The sequence below is a fragment of the Cynocephalus volans genome, chromosome X (genome assembly GCF_027409185.1).
Source record: "Cynocephalus volans isolate mCynVol1 chromosome X, mCynVol1.pri, whole genome shotgun sequence".
Lineage (NCBI taxonomy): Eukaryota > Metazoa > Chordata > Mammalia > Dermoptera > Cynocephalidae > Cynocephalus > Cynocephalus volans.
In genome coordinates, this window is record NC_084478.1 from 88,256,063 (window position 1) to 88,273,149 (window position 17,087).

Below are 17,087 nucleotides of genomic sequence, written 5' to 3' on the forward strand. Positions count from 1 at the left end.
CTACAGCTTTACCATCTCCTGGTAGCTGCTGCATGTGCTAGCAGCTGCTCCTTGCCTTTTATCATTCCAGCCTTGGAAGGGGATGGGGCTTCAAATGGCTGGAGTGGTCCCTCCTACCTCTTGCTGTGGCCTTTCATGCCTTCACAAACTCTGTAGACTTCTCTTTTTCCCAGAGCTCCAGCAATTTCAGGATGGCAGTTTTTCATTTTAATAGTTGTAAGTTGATTGGTTGTGGGGCGAGTGACGCTAGGGATCATCTATTCTGCCTTCATGATGATGTCACTCCTTCTAAGTCCTTCACTTATTCTTTTAGATAATGAAACCTCAGTGCCTGTATAGTTATTTGAAATTTCTGCAAATCATTGAATCTCAGGGGCTGGGAGAGGCCTCAAAGGTCATCAGTCCAGTCTAAGCCAGCATATGTTGTCTTAACCTCTCCTCTTTGAAGCAGAAATTTCAATTGTCTGACTTTTGAAAACAAACACATTTTGGATCATAAGGGTACATTTGAGAAACCATATTTACTTGGCTTACTTGTCCCTCAGAAGCCTCACTGCAGAGGAATAGAGTGTGTTATAGAAATAAGGCAAGTGTCACCGAGAAATGGGGATATGGAAATGAAGGGGCAGAAAGTGAGACTCAACAAATCAAATAAATATTTGTTAATGGAAAAATAATTTGACTTCTGTTGAGTACCTGTTTGTGCCAGGCACTGAGTTAGAAGTTTAATAACAATACGAATCAAGATTTGTCATTTTATAAACTCTTAGAGAGATGTGTATATAGTAATAATTCATAAAAAAACTAGTATGTCAGCTATTGTCACAATTTTTCCTCATACTATTCCCATGAGATAGGTATCGTTAGTTCAATTTTATAGGTAAAGAATTTGAGGCCTAGAAGAGGTTGACTGGCTTCCTAAATCACATAACTAGTGAGTAGTAATGCGACTCGGATTTAAACCTAGATTTGTCTAACTCTGAAGCTCCTACTCTATTGAGCCACTGTGTTGTTTATTTTCCTTTCTACTTAGCGATCTCCTCTCCCTTCTTTTCTTGCTCTATTCTATATTGTGGGGGTCTTGCCTCTTCAAATTACATTTCCTAGTCTCCATTGCAAGCTGACTCCTTATTAGCTTTGGCTAATAATAGGAGGCACTGGTTGGAAGAGTGGAGGGCAGCATGAGGGGAACAGTCAAGGTATCTCCTTCCTCCCTGTTTCTAGAGGTGTCCATGACAGTGGCTGCATCTCCTTTGTGGTGCCAACTCTACCAGGTGTTCCGGTTTCTGGGCCCAGACTTACTGCTTTCTTCACTTTTCCCTTTAAATCTAGTTGTGGTAGCAGCTTCCTGCTGTTGCTAATCTCTTACCACCCTTATTTGCCTTTCTGTTCTTTAATCCTTTATAATTATGTCTCTGTATTAAATTCTCTTTATTAAACTATATCAGGGTTTCTCACCCTTGGCACTATTGACATCTTAGGCAGATAATTCTTTGTTGTGGGGGCTACCTTTTGCATTGTAGAGTCTTTAGCAGCAGCCCTGGCTCCAACCCATAAAATACCAGGATTCCCTCAGTTGTGAACAACCAAAAATGTCTCCAGACATTGACAGGTGTCTCCTGGGCGAAAAATCACATCCTGTTGAGAACCACTATCTATGGCTTAAGTTGTTTTCTGACTGGAATATGACTGAAACTATTACTCTACCTATATATGTGAGGTTCTTCTATAGAAGATACAAAATTTATAAAGATAATCTTGGTTCTGAAAGCACTTATGTGTATGAAGATCTAAAACACATTTCCATGAAATGATAATTAATATGTTACTAATATATGGTGAAATACATTCCGGATTAATGTTATTGGAATGCCAGAGATGTAAATAAAGTATCTTTAATTTTTTTACTCAAAAGAATTCCTATAGAAGGAGACTATGTCATAGTCTGTTTTGTTTACTTTTATATTCCTAGCACCAAGAATAGTGCTCGGCACATAGTGGGTCCTCAATAAATATTTGTGGAGTAAGTGAGTTAGTATGGCTTAACTAAGAACCTGATTTTCTTTTTTCTCAGATTCACAAACCCGTTTGTGTTTGCTAAGTCTGGGGCCAACAAATGATCATATACTGTACTTTAATCTTGAAATAGAAGCAACTAGAGTCCCCTACATAGCATTGTATGACAGATTTCAATACAGTTGAAGACTTGCTTTCTTTCACAGAAATCTAAAGGCTGACATGGGTTGTTTCTATTGCTTTGATGATAATAATACCTTCTGTATGACTCCTGAATTCTTTTAAACTAGTGGCTGAGTGTAGATATGATACACACACACATATATGGCTTTGAGTAGCTTAGCAGTCATGTGTCTTAGTTTGTAATTGGTGTCAGGATTGAGTCAGTTTCACTTTTGAATAGTGAACTCAAAGAGGATAGGAGGCTGGACATATATGCCTGTTGTTTAGGATTCATTCTTTTGTCAACATCTACAGTACACAAAAAGATGCCTTGAATCAATCCTTGGGGAGAGATCAAATGGCTCTAAACAATTCTGACTGTGTTAAAAGAAAGTCCAAATAAGAAGAAAATTACCATTCTGATGTTTTTTGGGGTGGGGTGCAAACTTTTAGGGTCATCAATGTTTTGGGAAGCTGTAAACTTTATATCTTCAAATCCTTCAAGTGCCTGGAAAAGAAAAGGTGCTTGAGAAAAAAACCTTGTAATCAGTAATCTGTCGGTGAGGCAATCTCTGGAGAAGTCAGCAAGTCACAAGTGCTTTTCAGTTCTAATAAATCAGCCAAAATGTCAAGCTTATCTCTGTGTTCAAAAATCAAACAAATTAAGACCAAGTGCAGACAATGGCTATGGTTTCTAAGTATGTTTGCTGTTGATTACAAGTCATTGTCAAATTTAGGCGAGTCTGTGTTACTTTTACAGAATGCTTGGTGGGTTAGAGGATGACTAAGTAGAAAGCTCAACCAAATTCAGCTGAGTGAGGCTTTTGTTGGACCCCGAGGTTCAAACCTCTTAGTGGTTTGGTCGCTTTTCTGGTCCTATTTCTTGAACATCTCATTCCCTTCCTCAAAGCACAGCACAGATTCACTATTCTTCTGGCCTTGGACATGTCCAGTTAATATGTGGCCTACTGTAGGCTATGAGAAAATCTCTTCCTAAATGAATAATGGAAGAGAAATATGGTGCACTGGAAGAGCACTTTTCTACCAGAAATAAGCATTCTCTTACTGGGGAATAGTTGGCTGTTTGGGGCAATGGAGGAAGCTGCAGGCATATTTCAATTCTATGTAATATGGTATTAACCATTCTGAAGTTTCTGCCTCACAGAACAGCATACTTTCTAACCCACATTAAATGGGATCCAGAAGCCTTGCCTCTATTACTCCTTCCAGAATTCTAGCATTATAGAAATTAGTTAGCCTCTCTTCCCCCAAGGAGGTAGCTTATCCTGGTAACCAGTTAAGTCATTCTGAATAAATTTCCTTTTTTCTTTCCTGCGTTGGTTGCATGTTGCTAATTTTTCTTGCTTTCTTTCACCAAGGACTATGATGCCTTCTTTGAAGCCAGAGAAAATAATGCAGTATATGCCTTTTTAGGCTTGACAGCACCACCTGGTTCAAAGGTATGATTCTTTTTTTTCCTTCTTTATAGGTCATTTTATTGCTGCTGGGGCTTTTAATCAGTAAGATTTACACCTTTATTTAAGTATTCAGATTAAATCAGAGGCAGGGCATCATAGCTAAAAGTTCCTGCTCTACATACACTTAATCTTTAGGGCAGACAGATGTGCATAATCAAATACATATAAATGTGTTTATGATATAGGTGGAGTGACTTCCCCCATCAAGCTGCCCAAGGCAACAAATATCTCATTGACCCACTCAAAAATAAGTGATTAGCAATTTTAAAGACCCCACTATTCCAGCTGTCATGCAAGGATCTACATCAACAGCAAGCGTCTTAGTTCATGGTAATCTCCTTGGCAACGTTAATTGTCTTTGTGTGAGAGCAAATGATAAAGTCATCCATTCAAGTTAACTATAATCATTTGCATTGCAAAACTGGTCACTAAATTGCTGGCTAAATTTGGGGCTTTTTTCCTGCCAACACAAGTTAATATTTTAAGAGGCAGCGTTCCCAGTGAAGACCAAATAAAGAAAGGAAGCACAAATGAAATTGCGTATCTAATGAAATGTCTCAAAGCTATGGATTTTAATATACCTTTGCCTTTTGCAGTAGGTCTTCTCCACATACACTGGCTTAATTAAAATGTATGTCTCCTGCTCTGTCATTTTATGTTTTGCTCGTAGCAAGTAATCTTATGTTAAACAGATTCTTCGAACTCCAGCTCCATCTCTAATTTTGAGAATCTGTGTTATTGCCCTTTTCACTAGAAACAATTTACTAGCATTGTGTTTGCATCACTGTGAAATCCTGTTTCCTTGCCAAATTTTCTTTTCCCATGGATAAAATGCTATATTTTAGGCTTTATATAATTTGAGTCATAATAAAAGTTAGGTAAAGCACTTTTATTTAAATACATTAGTAAGACCCAAGTTAAGTCAGGGAGTTCAGTGCAGATTAGAGGAAGTATGACAAAGGATATGTTTTCTGTGGCTGATGATTCCCTCCCCTTCAATTAAAATTAGGGTTCACTTATCATTCAATAAGTATTTATTGTCAAGCACTGACCTGACATTAATCATTGGGCAAATACAGAGAATACAGCACAGTTTCTCCATTTAAACTGTTCGTAACCTAGTGAGGGACATGTCTACAAATAATTATATAAATATGTCTGCAGATAATTATAATTCATGACATACTGTGGTAAATGCTATAGAATTGGTGTGAATAAAGTGCTGTGGAAGTCCAGAGGCAATAGTCATAAATTTCTACTAAGGAGACTGGAAATGGTTTCATGGAGGGAGTGGCATGTGAGCTGTTGGGGATCCCAAAATTTTGAAGTGACAGTAAGGCAACTTTCACAGAGGCAGCAACAGAAACCACTTCATCGGAGTGTAGCTGTACATGATGATATATTCAGGGAGCAGAGCATGGCTCCAGAATAAGGTATTTTAAATAGAGGAGGTTGAATTAGGAGGTGAAATAGACTAGGTAGGTTGGGACGAGATTATGATTGATGTGCTAGGTAGTTTCTGCTTTATCCTGTAGGCATCTAAAAGCCATGATAGGGAATGATGAAAGGAAATGATGTGATTTAATCTATGTCACGAGAAAATACATTTGGTAGCTGTATAGATTGTAAAACATTGGAGAAATGAGATATTAGATATAGACAGACCCATTAGAGAATGCCTTAAGGGTCCAGAAAAGTGATAGAGAGGGCCTAAAGTGGGATGCCAGTCTTGGGAAGGGAAAAGCGGATTTAGGAGGCCAAAAAATCATGCATTATATGATTTAGCAATGAATGAGATGCTTGTACGTGTAAAGAACTGGGAGGGATTAAAGTTCTGTGGGGCCTGTAACCTGGGTGATTGGGAAATGAAGCAAAGGTTATGGAAGAAACAGAAAAGTGAATGATCCAGGGAAGGAGTTAGTGTTGGAAAGGAGAGGACATATGATGTTTTTCTGTGAGTGGGGGGAATGAGGAGAGAAGGATAAAAGTAGACAGAAATTTTATTGTGTGGGAAAGTTAGGGAAATTCACAATTGAAAGTGTCTTACCTTCAAGTGTGAGGAAGGAAGAAAAGATATCCGCTCAGAGTGAGGGTAAATCTGGGACATTAGAACCTTGAGAATTGAAAGGATTCACTTGTTGAAAATGCTAGTAGTCCAAGGAGTAGGCGAATATGAATGGAAGGACAGATGAGCAAGGGCCCAGCTGTCGTTAGAACTGATGAGCCATATGGGGAGCTGGTCAGCTTGGTTGTAGTGTTTTTTCTATCATTGTTTAAGCCTGGGAACAGGAATAGAGTAAAAGGACAGCAGATGTGAAGGATTGGACAAGCGGGAATTGACAGATTGGGTTAATAAGAGGTCTGGAATTGGCAATAGACATGAAGGGTGGATTGGTGATAGGAAGATTTTGAGTGTTAGTATTTAATGGTTTTTTTCCCCAAGACTAAAAGTGATAAATTTGATATCAGATGATTATTTTTCTATCCTTTAGCTCAATTTTCAGAATTTCCCCTCTTTAGCAGGACAGTGAGCCTTCCAGAAAGAATTGGCTGAACAGAAAGTGCACCAAATAAGAAATATAGCTAGTTAACCCACATTGGAAAAATGCACTGATAATAAAAGAAATATGATAAAATGAGATACAATTTTCATCTGAGAAATAAGCAAAAATAAAATGATAATATGCAGGGCTGAGAAGAGTGCATGAAAACAGACACTTTAATATATTACCGAAGGTAGTACAAATTGGTGCTCCATTTTAAAAACCAGAATGGCAGATATGTATCAAGAACTTCCAAAATGTTTATACTCCTTCACCCGGTAATTTCACATTAGGTATTTGTAAAGCTACTTAATCTACCCATAATCCTGCCAACTGGGCCAATTGTGGCACTACGGCTAATATCAGCATCCTGCTGATTACGCCAGTTGTAAAGCTACTTATCCTGCCCATAATCCTGCCAATTACACCAATTGTAGGGCTAGGTCTGGGTGTGGAGCTCACAGACCCCTCAAGCCCATTGTCCAGACTGGGTCACAAACCCTTCACACTTCAGGCTGAGTCACCAGACCCCTCACACGCCAGGCTGGGTCCCTAGACCCCTCACATGCAGGTCTATGAGCTAGGTAATTGGCAAACAGGTCCTTGGAAGCCATAGGTTGGAAAGCATGGCGGCACAGAATGGCGTCTGCCCAAGGCAGTAAACTCCAGCCAAGGTGGTGGTGCCGTGCAGGTGCACTAACTCCACATACACACAACCTATTCACAGCAAATGCTCAGCAAGATTCTGAACATCTGAGGGGCCCTGACCATTTCCCTATATTTTCCCAACAAGAACCTCCAAAATGTTTATACTCCTTCACCCAGTAATTTCACATTAGGCATTATAGTCTAATGAAATAATGCTATACATGGAAAAAAGCTTTATGGATAAATCATGAATCAAAATGTTATTTATAATCTTATAATGTTGAAAACAAGTTAAATGTTTAACAGGAAGGAACCAAATTAATTCATCCACTAAGTTTAATTTATGGATTAAAATATGAACAAAAGTGTATTCTAAACTTTGACAACCAGTTTAATGTCCAACAACAGGGTCAACAAAAATAGTTTGTCCACTGAATGAATTTGTGCTGTCATTAAAAAGTGATATTTTGTGAAAGGATATATTAAAATGAGCTACATAATTGCTTTTACAGTATAGTTAACATTCTAATTACATTTAAAATCTATGCATAGGGCAAAAAGGAGACTGACAGGAACCATAACTAATACACATATTTTTTTCCCATTCTTTATTTTCCAAATAATTAGCATGCATACTTTTTACATTTAAAAATTATTGAAAACTATTGCACTGGAGAGCTTGATATTTAAAAGTGTTCTGTGGCAAGTATTTATATAAAGCAAGGAATTTTTCTGTGGAAGACAAATAATTTTAATAGTCTTTTATATATTTGATGCACTTAAAGCAAAGTATAGTTACTATTACTCTGTTTTATAAATAGAAAAGAGCATTTCCTAACACTGGCATTTCTTACTTTGCAGTGGAGGTGATGGTTTTGAGATACAAAATAAAATAACTGGTATTTTTATTTTAAAATAAAAATCTAGTGATGTTCACACTGGGAGGAAATGACCCCTCTGGAAAAGGCATTGTTCATTAACATGTTGAACGAATAGAGGGTGCTGGTTAGAGAAATGTTCTCATTAGCTTTGGTTGACTCACCCTGCTCTAAGGAGGGGCCACGGAGACTGCCACTGCTGTGAGATTTGAGACAATAGTATTTCCACTGAATTCATCCTATTCTAACTGCATCTCCAAGAGAGATTGTATGTTAATAATACTTAGCTAGACTCATCCATGTTGCTGCAAATGGCAGAATTTCATTCTTTTTTTGTGGGAGAAAATTATGTTAAGTGAAATAAGCCAGACAAGGAAAGAGAAATACCACACGTTCGCACTCATAACTGGGTGCTAAGAAAGAAGGAAAGAAAGAAAGAATGAAAGACAAGGAAGGAAGAAAATAAGGAAGGAAGGACCAATACATTGAATTTTCAGAAGGAGCAAACAAACCTAAGGATACTAGAGATGGGAGGAGGCAGAGTGGAGGTTTGGGGAGGGATAGGTTGGGTAAAGGGCATAAAGAAAAATCACGATTTGTAATAATGAATATGCTTATAATAAATAATAAAAAAATTTTTAAAATAATACTGAGCTATGGTCTAGGCAAAAAAGAGGAGGGGAGATAAGCAGGAAACACTGAGCTAAGTGCCTTCCATGCCATTTTACAGAGGGGGAAACTGATACTCAGGTAATTTAAGTAATTTGTCCAAGGATACATAATAGAGTAGCAGAGCTGGAATTCGAACCGAGGATTACCTGAGGCAAAACCAGTGCATTTATGGAATGATATTTACATTGGGAGTAGGCAGGGGAGAGCAGCACCTCACATGCTTGTTTCTAAAGCTTGCTGGTTGATTAGATGACTTATGATTCTATAAATATTGACTTTTTTAGGTAATAATAAAGCTTATTTTTAAATTTATTTTTATTAGCATATTCATTGTCACAAATCATACTTATTCTTTATGCCCCTTATCCAATCTCCCCTCTCCCTTCCCCTCTTTCTTTCCCTCCCCTTCCTATCTTCCCCTTCCCTCTTCCCCACTCTGATAACCATAGATTTGTTCTCTCCATCTGATAGATTAACTGTTCCTCTGTTGGTTTATTGCCCAGATGATCTGTCCAGTCCTGAGAGAGGTGTGATCAAGTCCTCTGCTATTATCCTAAATAAGATGCTTTTTCTATTACTCTGGAGTGTGCTTTGTGGGGAGAGAGGACCTCTACTTTTTTTTTCTTTTTTTTTTTTTTGGTCCCTGCTGCTGCCTCTCCTTGTGTCAGTGCAGTTGAGAGTCTTGCATGCCATCTTCACGGTGGCTGCTGCTATAAAGACTAGCTGCTTTTGCGGCAGCTGTGGCAATCGCGGTGGCTATGGTGGGCAACCCACGTGGAAATGGTGTTTCTGGTGTGCTCATTACTTGGTTGTGACTGGCTTCAGTTTCCCCCAGCTCCATACCTTAGGACCCTGGTGGGGCCTGGGTTGGTGGCAGCAGCTTGCCTAGTTGTAGCTGGGTTCAGCTTCCCCCAGCTTCATGCCTCAGGACCCCAGCAGGTCCCCAGAGTGGTGACAGCAGCTTGCCTACTTGTGGCTGGATTCAGCTTCCCCTGGATCCATGCCTCGGGTCCACAGCAGGGACCCAGGATGTTGGCAGCAGCTTGCCTAGTTACAGCTGGGTTTGGCTTTCCCCGGCTTCATGCCTCAGGCCCCTGGCTGGGCCCCAGGGTGGTGGTGGCAGCTTGCCTAATTGTGGCTGGGTTTGGCTTCCCTTGGTTCCATGCCTCATTCTAAGATGTTGTTGCAGATCACTTGTGGGGGAGGGGTAGAGGGAAAAGGTTAGGGAAATTGGGTGAGAAGAGGAGGAAGGAGGAGGAGCATTATCAAAGCCCATAGCACCCTCCTCATTCTGGCAGGGGAGACCAGGGGACTTCTAGCTCAGTCATTGCTGGGCTAGATGCAGATGTCAGGGGTGTGTGGCTGAAGCCCTCGGCCCCCCACTGCCCTGGCTTGGAAGCCCGTGACACTTCCTGTGGCAGCTCAGTGGTCATCACTAGGCTGGTTGCAGATGTTGCGGGGGAGTGGCTGAGGCCGTCAGGCCCCCACTGCCTCAGCTCTGGAGTATAGGGTGCTTCCTGCAGCTGCTCAGTGGTCGTCACTGGGCTGATTGTGGATGTTGGGGGGGTGTGGCTGACTTTCAAAGTGTTAATATATTGAATCAAAGTGTTATATATAATTCTGAACTTTACATATTTACATGAATAAAACATAATTAGAAAAGTAAATAATTTACTTTAATATGATGTAGTCTAATACCAAATTACAAAGAATTTTGAATTGCCTTTTGTTTTGGATGTCTGTACTAGTAAATTTCTTCCATTAAAAAAGATAACACAGCTATAGATTTTATGACAAATTACAGCAAATATTGATATGCTGTGGCTTTAGGAAAGTAGGCTGCTTCCAAAATACTAGTTACTCAGAGGTGTTAGGTGCTTATAGGAAGAAGGACTTCACATTAGGTCATATTCACATTATTATGCAACTGCTTCCCCAACTATATATGCTAGGCTTTTAAGCTGTCTTAGTAGAAAATTTATCATGGTGTGTGAGGAAATTCTTGAAAGCTTGTTCTATAAAATGAACAAAATTCATAATGTGAGACTAAGATATAAGATATATTCATTTTGACAGTTAAACACTATGTTAGAAGCTTCAAAAGAGCTTAGGGACTTTTTCTTTTCTTTTTTCTTTTTTCACTAGGCATTTTAGGTGAGTCAATAGTATATATTATCTGTTTTGTTAAGGATGTATTAAAAATGAATTATGGTGTCCTTTCTCATTTTCTTCTTGCCTTCATTTTTGTCTTTTCTGTGGTAAAACTCTAGCATCTCTTTCTGCTTTTTCCCCTTCTTTTGGACCTAGTAACAGACTCATTTTGGAATAGTCAGCTGCTCCTGGCTCCTCCTGAGACTGTGAAGCATTCAATTCTTGACAGGTGTTTAGAGTGATATTGTCTAGCATACTTGATTTTTACAACTTAAGTCTGATGTTTCTTTTTCCAGAGTCACTTTTGCCACCCATCTTTAGCTCAGCAAACTTTTATTTGAGGTTTATTTTGTATGAAATTCTATGTTGAGCACCAGAGCATACATGTAGGTCAGAGTTCCGGTGCTGGAGGTCCTCACTGTCCAGAGGAGAAGGGGGACAGCCTGATCTCTGTTCATGCCTAATGTCATGAAACATAAAAGCAACAATATTTTAATGAGTAGCATATTTTCTAAGCAATTTAAACCTTAATTAAACAAAACTCTAAACTAACTGAAAACTGTAGGAATAGTGGTTTTTTTTCTTTTTTTAAGAAGTGTTTTTGAGCACTCTATTTTTGATAAAAAATTGCATAAAAAGGAAACCAGCTATTTTTAAATCAAATTTCAATTATGACTGTAAATCACTTGCTTTTATTAAGTTATTTCAAGCCATTAGTAATGATTAGGCAGTATTTTATTATATCTGTTTCTAGACAGCAGTTTCTACTTTATAATTTTTCTATTAGGAATTTTTGAGCAATCTTTTCTGGGGGCAATTACTCTGCTTTTGAATATTCTTAGTAATTTGAGTTAATGCAGTCTAACCAAAATACACATGGATGTCTTCTTTGCAATATTCAAACTTATCTGTTTTGTTTGTTTATCATTTCAGGAAGCAGAAGCCCAGGCAAAGCAGCAAGCATGAAACTTCAGCATTCTGCCTTTTAAGCATCTTGAAAAACAAGTCTCCGTTGCTTTTATACAATAACAAAATTATCTTGGCTTCAAAAGAAATAGGCTTATTGTTGAAATAATAGATTAGTTGGTGTTTTCACATGCAAACAATCAAAATGAATACATAATTAAATGTGAACATTATGGTGAGGAGAATGGGAGATGATAATAAAATTTTAAGTAGATATCATAGAATAGTATTGTTATCTGCCAAGGCATTTTTAGGCACTTCAGTGATTTTTACAAAGAAAGCACCCTATGCCTTTTTTGGTATTATTATTGCAGCTTAAGTATATCTGCAGCTTAATGTTGAGGAATTTTAAAAAAGAGAAAGAGAGAGAGAATATCTGTCTCTTGTTCCCAAATTGCCTCATTAACTTACTGTACAAGAATAAGTAACTTTTTGATGTCATGTTATTGTGATTAAAAAGTATTTGCAGGAAATGTTTATGATATGTTAAACATTGTAATTTCCTGCAATAATTATAACATTCCCAGTCTTTTGTAGATGAAACTTCTATGTATTGAACCACAAGTTATCCTGGCTTCTGAATGTAGCCTATCATTGCACACAGAATACATGACTTTCCACAAAAAAAAGCAATAGATGCATTCATTTGACAAGTTCCTTGTTTAACTACATAGCTATGATGACATCATGTTTCTAAGTTGCTTGACTCATTGAAATGCGCATATGTATGTCATGGAAGTGGAATGGCAAGTAAGTTTAAAATGGCATCCTCTGCAAAGAGCTCAGACTTTTAATTAAATATTTTAAAATAGGTTGCCATTCATTGCCCAAGGTTGCTTTTCCTTGAGTTTTCACTAAAAGAAATCTTAGTGGTTTTCCCCCTTTAAAGCAAGTTGTGATCATAAATGCCACTATCTCTCAAATATCTGACCTTTTTGTTTCAGTTTAGGCATATATTGTGTGAATGCATTAATCAATCTTTTATATGCCTCTATTCCAGTGAAAAGCACAAGTATCAGATGAAAAGGGAAACTTAAAATATTAATTCTGAAGACTTCTAAAAAGATAAAAAATATGGCATAAATCACTTACCCAGAAGATGTACATATTGTACTTTAGTTCCATACTACTTTATTACTAAAAGCAAATACCTTTTACTTTCAACTACTTTATCGTATCCATTGTATGCAAGTCTGTACTCTTTGCCAAAATCAACATATAATGAAGACATGGGTTTGTTTATGGTGATTCAAACTTGATGCAATGCTTTAAAATAAACTCAGTACTTTTAGAAACATAATTTATGTGTTCCTGGAGTTTCTAAATAATACTAGTAATTTTAGATGATTAATATGTTTTTTTAGAGGGTTGGGAAGGAGATGAGAAAATAACACAAGGAAAACAATTTGAATGCAATTTCTAAGTTTTCTTTTTAGGGCTCTGAATTTTGCAATACACACTGGAATCAAAAGCACTATTCCACTGTTCAGTTTATAAAAATATGCTATAGAGAACTGTAAACAGGGTGCTTTGTGACAGATTCTGGAAAATGCTAAAACATTATCTTAGCCAATATTTTCTCCTGAGCTTTATTAAATGCTATGGATGATACTTGCAATATTCTATGTGGACATTTTGACTTTTAATATCAAATAAGTTAACACTGTCAAAAACAGGCATTCTTCAAAAACAGATGCATTTTTGAGTTGTTCATATCTATTAGACAATACCTTCAAATGAACATACATATGCATATATTTAAAGTAAAAGAATGGATTAAGTCTTCCTAAATTAAAATCTTTCATTTTGTCAACTGAGAAATACACGTCTGGTAGATACAAGAAAAACAAGTGAAATTCTGAATACTAAGGTGAATTTTATAAGGAACTGTCACAATATTTGCTTGGAAAATATAATCCTTGCTACTTGTTACATTCCATTTGGCATGTTTCTGTTTGTAAATCAGACCTGCTAATTTCTTATTTCTAGTTTTAGAGCTGATTTGCTCTTAAGAATGTTTTACCTTCAAGAAGATTTCCATTTTCCCAAGCAGTGTAAATTGGTTGTTGATTGTATTGTTAAATGTCAACATTTCTTTGGGAATCTGAGTGTAGGGGTAAAGATAATTTTGAAACAGGTTGTTAATTACTTGCTTAGGAAAGTCCAAATACAGAGAATTTTAGTGAAGTCAGGTTTCATTGCACATATTCCATTCATTCCGTGAAGGGAAAAAGGAGAGTTCACATGGACTTTATCACCCGGTTGTAGATGTTGAAAATGTAGAAAGGTTGACACTGATCTTATTTTTTTCTATGTAAAACAGATATTTATTTTCTTTTGAAGAGTTCCAGTAAAACTGATTAGGAGACATTCACATTAGATTAAAAGTCTGTTATCATATATATGATTTGAAAATATGTTCTCCCATTTCATGGGTTGTCTTTTGTTTTTCTTGAGGGTGTCTGTTGAAGTACAAAGTTTTTAATTTTAACCAAATCAGTTTATCTGTTTTTTCTTTTGTTGCTTCTGCTTTTGTTCTCATACTTACAAAAACATTGCCTAATCCAAGGTCACAAAGATATACTCCTATATTTTCCTCTAATAGTTTTATAATTTCACCTTATCTGCTTATGTCTATGATCTATTTTGAGTTATTTTTTGTATATGATATGGGATGGGGATTCAAGTTCATTCTTTTGCATGTGGATATTTAGTTATCCAAGCACCATTTGCTGAAAAGACTATTCGTTCTGCATTGAATGAATGCTCTTGACACCTTTGTGAATAATGAGATAACCAAAATGAAAGGGTATATTTCTTTTTTTTAAAATTTTTTGACAAATTATAATTGTATAAAATTATGGGGTACAAAGTGATGTTACGATGTATGTATAAACCGTGGAATGATTGGATCAAGCTAATTAATATATCTGTCACATTAAATACTTACTATTTTCTCCTGACTAATTGCAATTTTGTACCCTTTGACGCTTTGAGATGTTTCTCCCCATTAGCCCTACCTCACAGCCTCTGGTATCCACCATTTGCTCTCTGATTCTATAAGTTTGATTGTTTTAGATTCCAAATACTGCATGTACTGATGAGAACATGCAGTATTTTGTCTTTCCGTGCCTGGCTTGTTTCACTTCGTGTAGTTTCCTTCGGGTTCATCCATGTTGTTGCAATGACAGAATTTTCTTTTTAAAGGCTAAATAGTATTCCATTGTGTATACATACCACATTTTCTTTATTTCTTCTTCCATTGACGGACACTTAGGTTGATAACATAACTTGGTGATTGTAAATAATGCTTCATGTAAGGATATATTTGTAGACACTCAATTCTATTTTAGTGATCAATATGATACTGTATTATATGTGTACATATGCCAGTACCACACAATTTTGATTTCTGTGGCTGTGTGGCATGTTCTGAAATTGGAAAGTATAAGTCCTCCAACTTTGTTCTTCCTTTTCAAGATATTTTTTGGCTCTTTGAGATCCCTTGCATTTCCATATGAATTTTACGATCAGTTTTTCAATATCTGCAAAAAAAAAAAAAAAAAAAAAACCTGGGATTTTGATAGGGATTCCATTGAATCTTTAGTTCAATTTGGGGAACAGTGCCACCTTAACAATATTAAATCTTCTAATCCATGAACATGTGATGCCTTTCCATTTATGTAAGTCTTTAATTGCTTTCAACAATGGTTTTTAATTTATAGAATATATACTTTATCCTCCTTTTGTTAAATTTATTTCTAAACATTTTATTCTTTTTGATGCTACTATAAATAGAACTGTTTTCTTAATTTCACTTTTGAATTGTTCACATCTACCTAGTGTATAAAAACACAATTGATCATAAATGATTTTTGTATTTGATTTTGTATCCTGCAACATTGCTGAATTTATTTATTACTTCTAATAGATTTTCTTAGTGGATTAAGATTTTGTATATACAAGATTCTGTCATCAGACTGAATGCTTTCCTTCTAAATCAAGAACATGAAAAGGATTTCTGTGTTCCTGATTTAGGTAGAAGGCATTCAATCTTTTGGCATTAGATGACATGTTAGTTTTGGGTTTTTCATAGATGTCCTCGGTCAGGTTGAGGAAGTTCCCTTCTATGTTTAGTTTGTTGAGTGTTTATCAAGAAGGATTGTTGGATTTTGTCAAATGCTTTTTCTGCATTTATTGAGATAATCACATGCTTTTTCCCTTTATTTTATTAATAGAGTAGATTATATTATTTTCGTAAATCAAACCAACCTTGTATTCCTGGGATTATTTTCACTTGGACACGGTGCATAATCCCTTTTTTATGTTGCTGGATTTGGTTTGCTGGTTTTTTTGTTTTTGTTTTTGTTTTTTGTTTTTTTGAAGATTTTTGCATCTGTATTCATAAGGGGATATTGGTCTGTCATTTTCCTTCTTGTGATGTCTTTGTCTAGTTTTGTTATTGGGGTTAATACTATCCTCACAGAATATGTTGTGAAGTTTGTTGTCCTCTTCAATTTTTTGGAAGCGTTTGAATGATTGGTGTTAGTTCTTCTTTAAATATGGTAGAATTTACCAGTAAAGCTATCTGATCTTGGGCTATTTTGTGTGGGAAGTCATTGGATTACTAATTCAGTATCTTTATTTGTTACAGGCCTGTTCAGGTATTGTATTTTTTTCTTTATCAGTTTTGACAGTTTTTTTTTATTTGCTCAAAAACATTTGTTTGTACAATTAATTCCCTTATAGTCCTACTTAACATCTGTATAATTGATTGTTATATCCCCTTTTTCATTCCTGATTTTAGTTCAAATTACTATTCTTGATTTATTTCATAGCTAAATGCTTGTTATTTTGTTGATCTTTCAAAAAAACAATTTTTGATTTTGTTGACTTTCTCTATTATTTTTCTATTTTCTATTTCATTAATTTCCACTCTAACCTTTTGCTTGCTTGAGTATAGTTTGCTCTTTTTCTGGTTTCAAACGTGGAAGGTTAATGTATTAGTTGGAATTATTTTTTCTTTTAAAATATTATAGCTATAAGTTTTCCTCAGCACTGCTTTAACTGCATTACATTAGATTTGGTGTGTTGTGTTTTTTATTTTCATTCATATAAAGGTGTTTTCTAATTTTCTTTGTGATTTTTTCTTTAACCCATTGGTTACTTAGGAGTGTGTTTTTAAATTTCCACGTTTTGTGAATTTACCAAATTTTTTCTGTTCTTGATTTCTAATTTCATTCTGTCTTAGTTGGATAGCTTACTTTGTATGATTCCAGTTCTTTTAAATTTATTGATCCTTGTGTTATTGCCTAACATATGATCTGCCCTGGAGAACATATTATGTGCATTTGGGAAGAGTGAGTACTCTGGTGTTGGGGCTCGAGTGTTCTAAAGATTACTAATTGAAGTCTTCAACTGTTGTTTAATTGACTGCTTCTCACTTTGATTATGTAAGATTTTGCTTCATTTATTTTGGGGATCTTTTGTTAGGTGCATATGGTTTTATAATTGCATGTCATCTTCATGAACTGACCTTTTAATCATAAAATATCCCTCTTTTTCTCTAATTA

General features: G+C 36.1%; 1 protein-coding gene across 1 annotated transcript in view; it reads left to right on the top strand.

The window, feature by feature from the left end:
• SH3BGRL (SH3 domain binding glutamate rich protein like) overlaps positions 1 to 11,514 on the top strand; it is a 79,616-nt gene extending 68,102 nt beyond the window's left edge. Inside the window, exons 3-4 of the mRNA XM_063084378.1 lie at positions 3,558 to 3,638; positions 11,482 to 11,514. Of these exons, the coding sequence (XP_062940448.1) occupies positions 3,558 to 3,638; positions 11,482 to 11,514 (114 nt within the window). The remainder of the gene's footprint in view (positions 1 to 3,557; positions 3,639 to 11,481) is intronic.
• Positions 11,515 to 17,087: the final 5,573 nt, after the last annotated feature.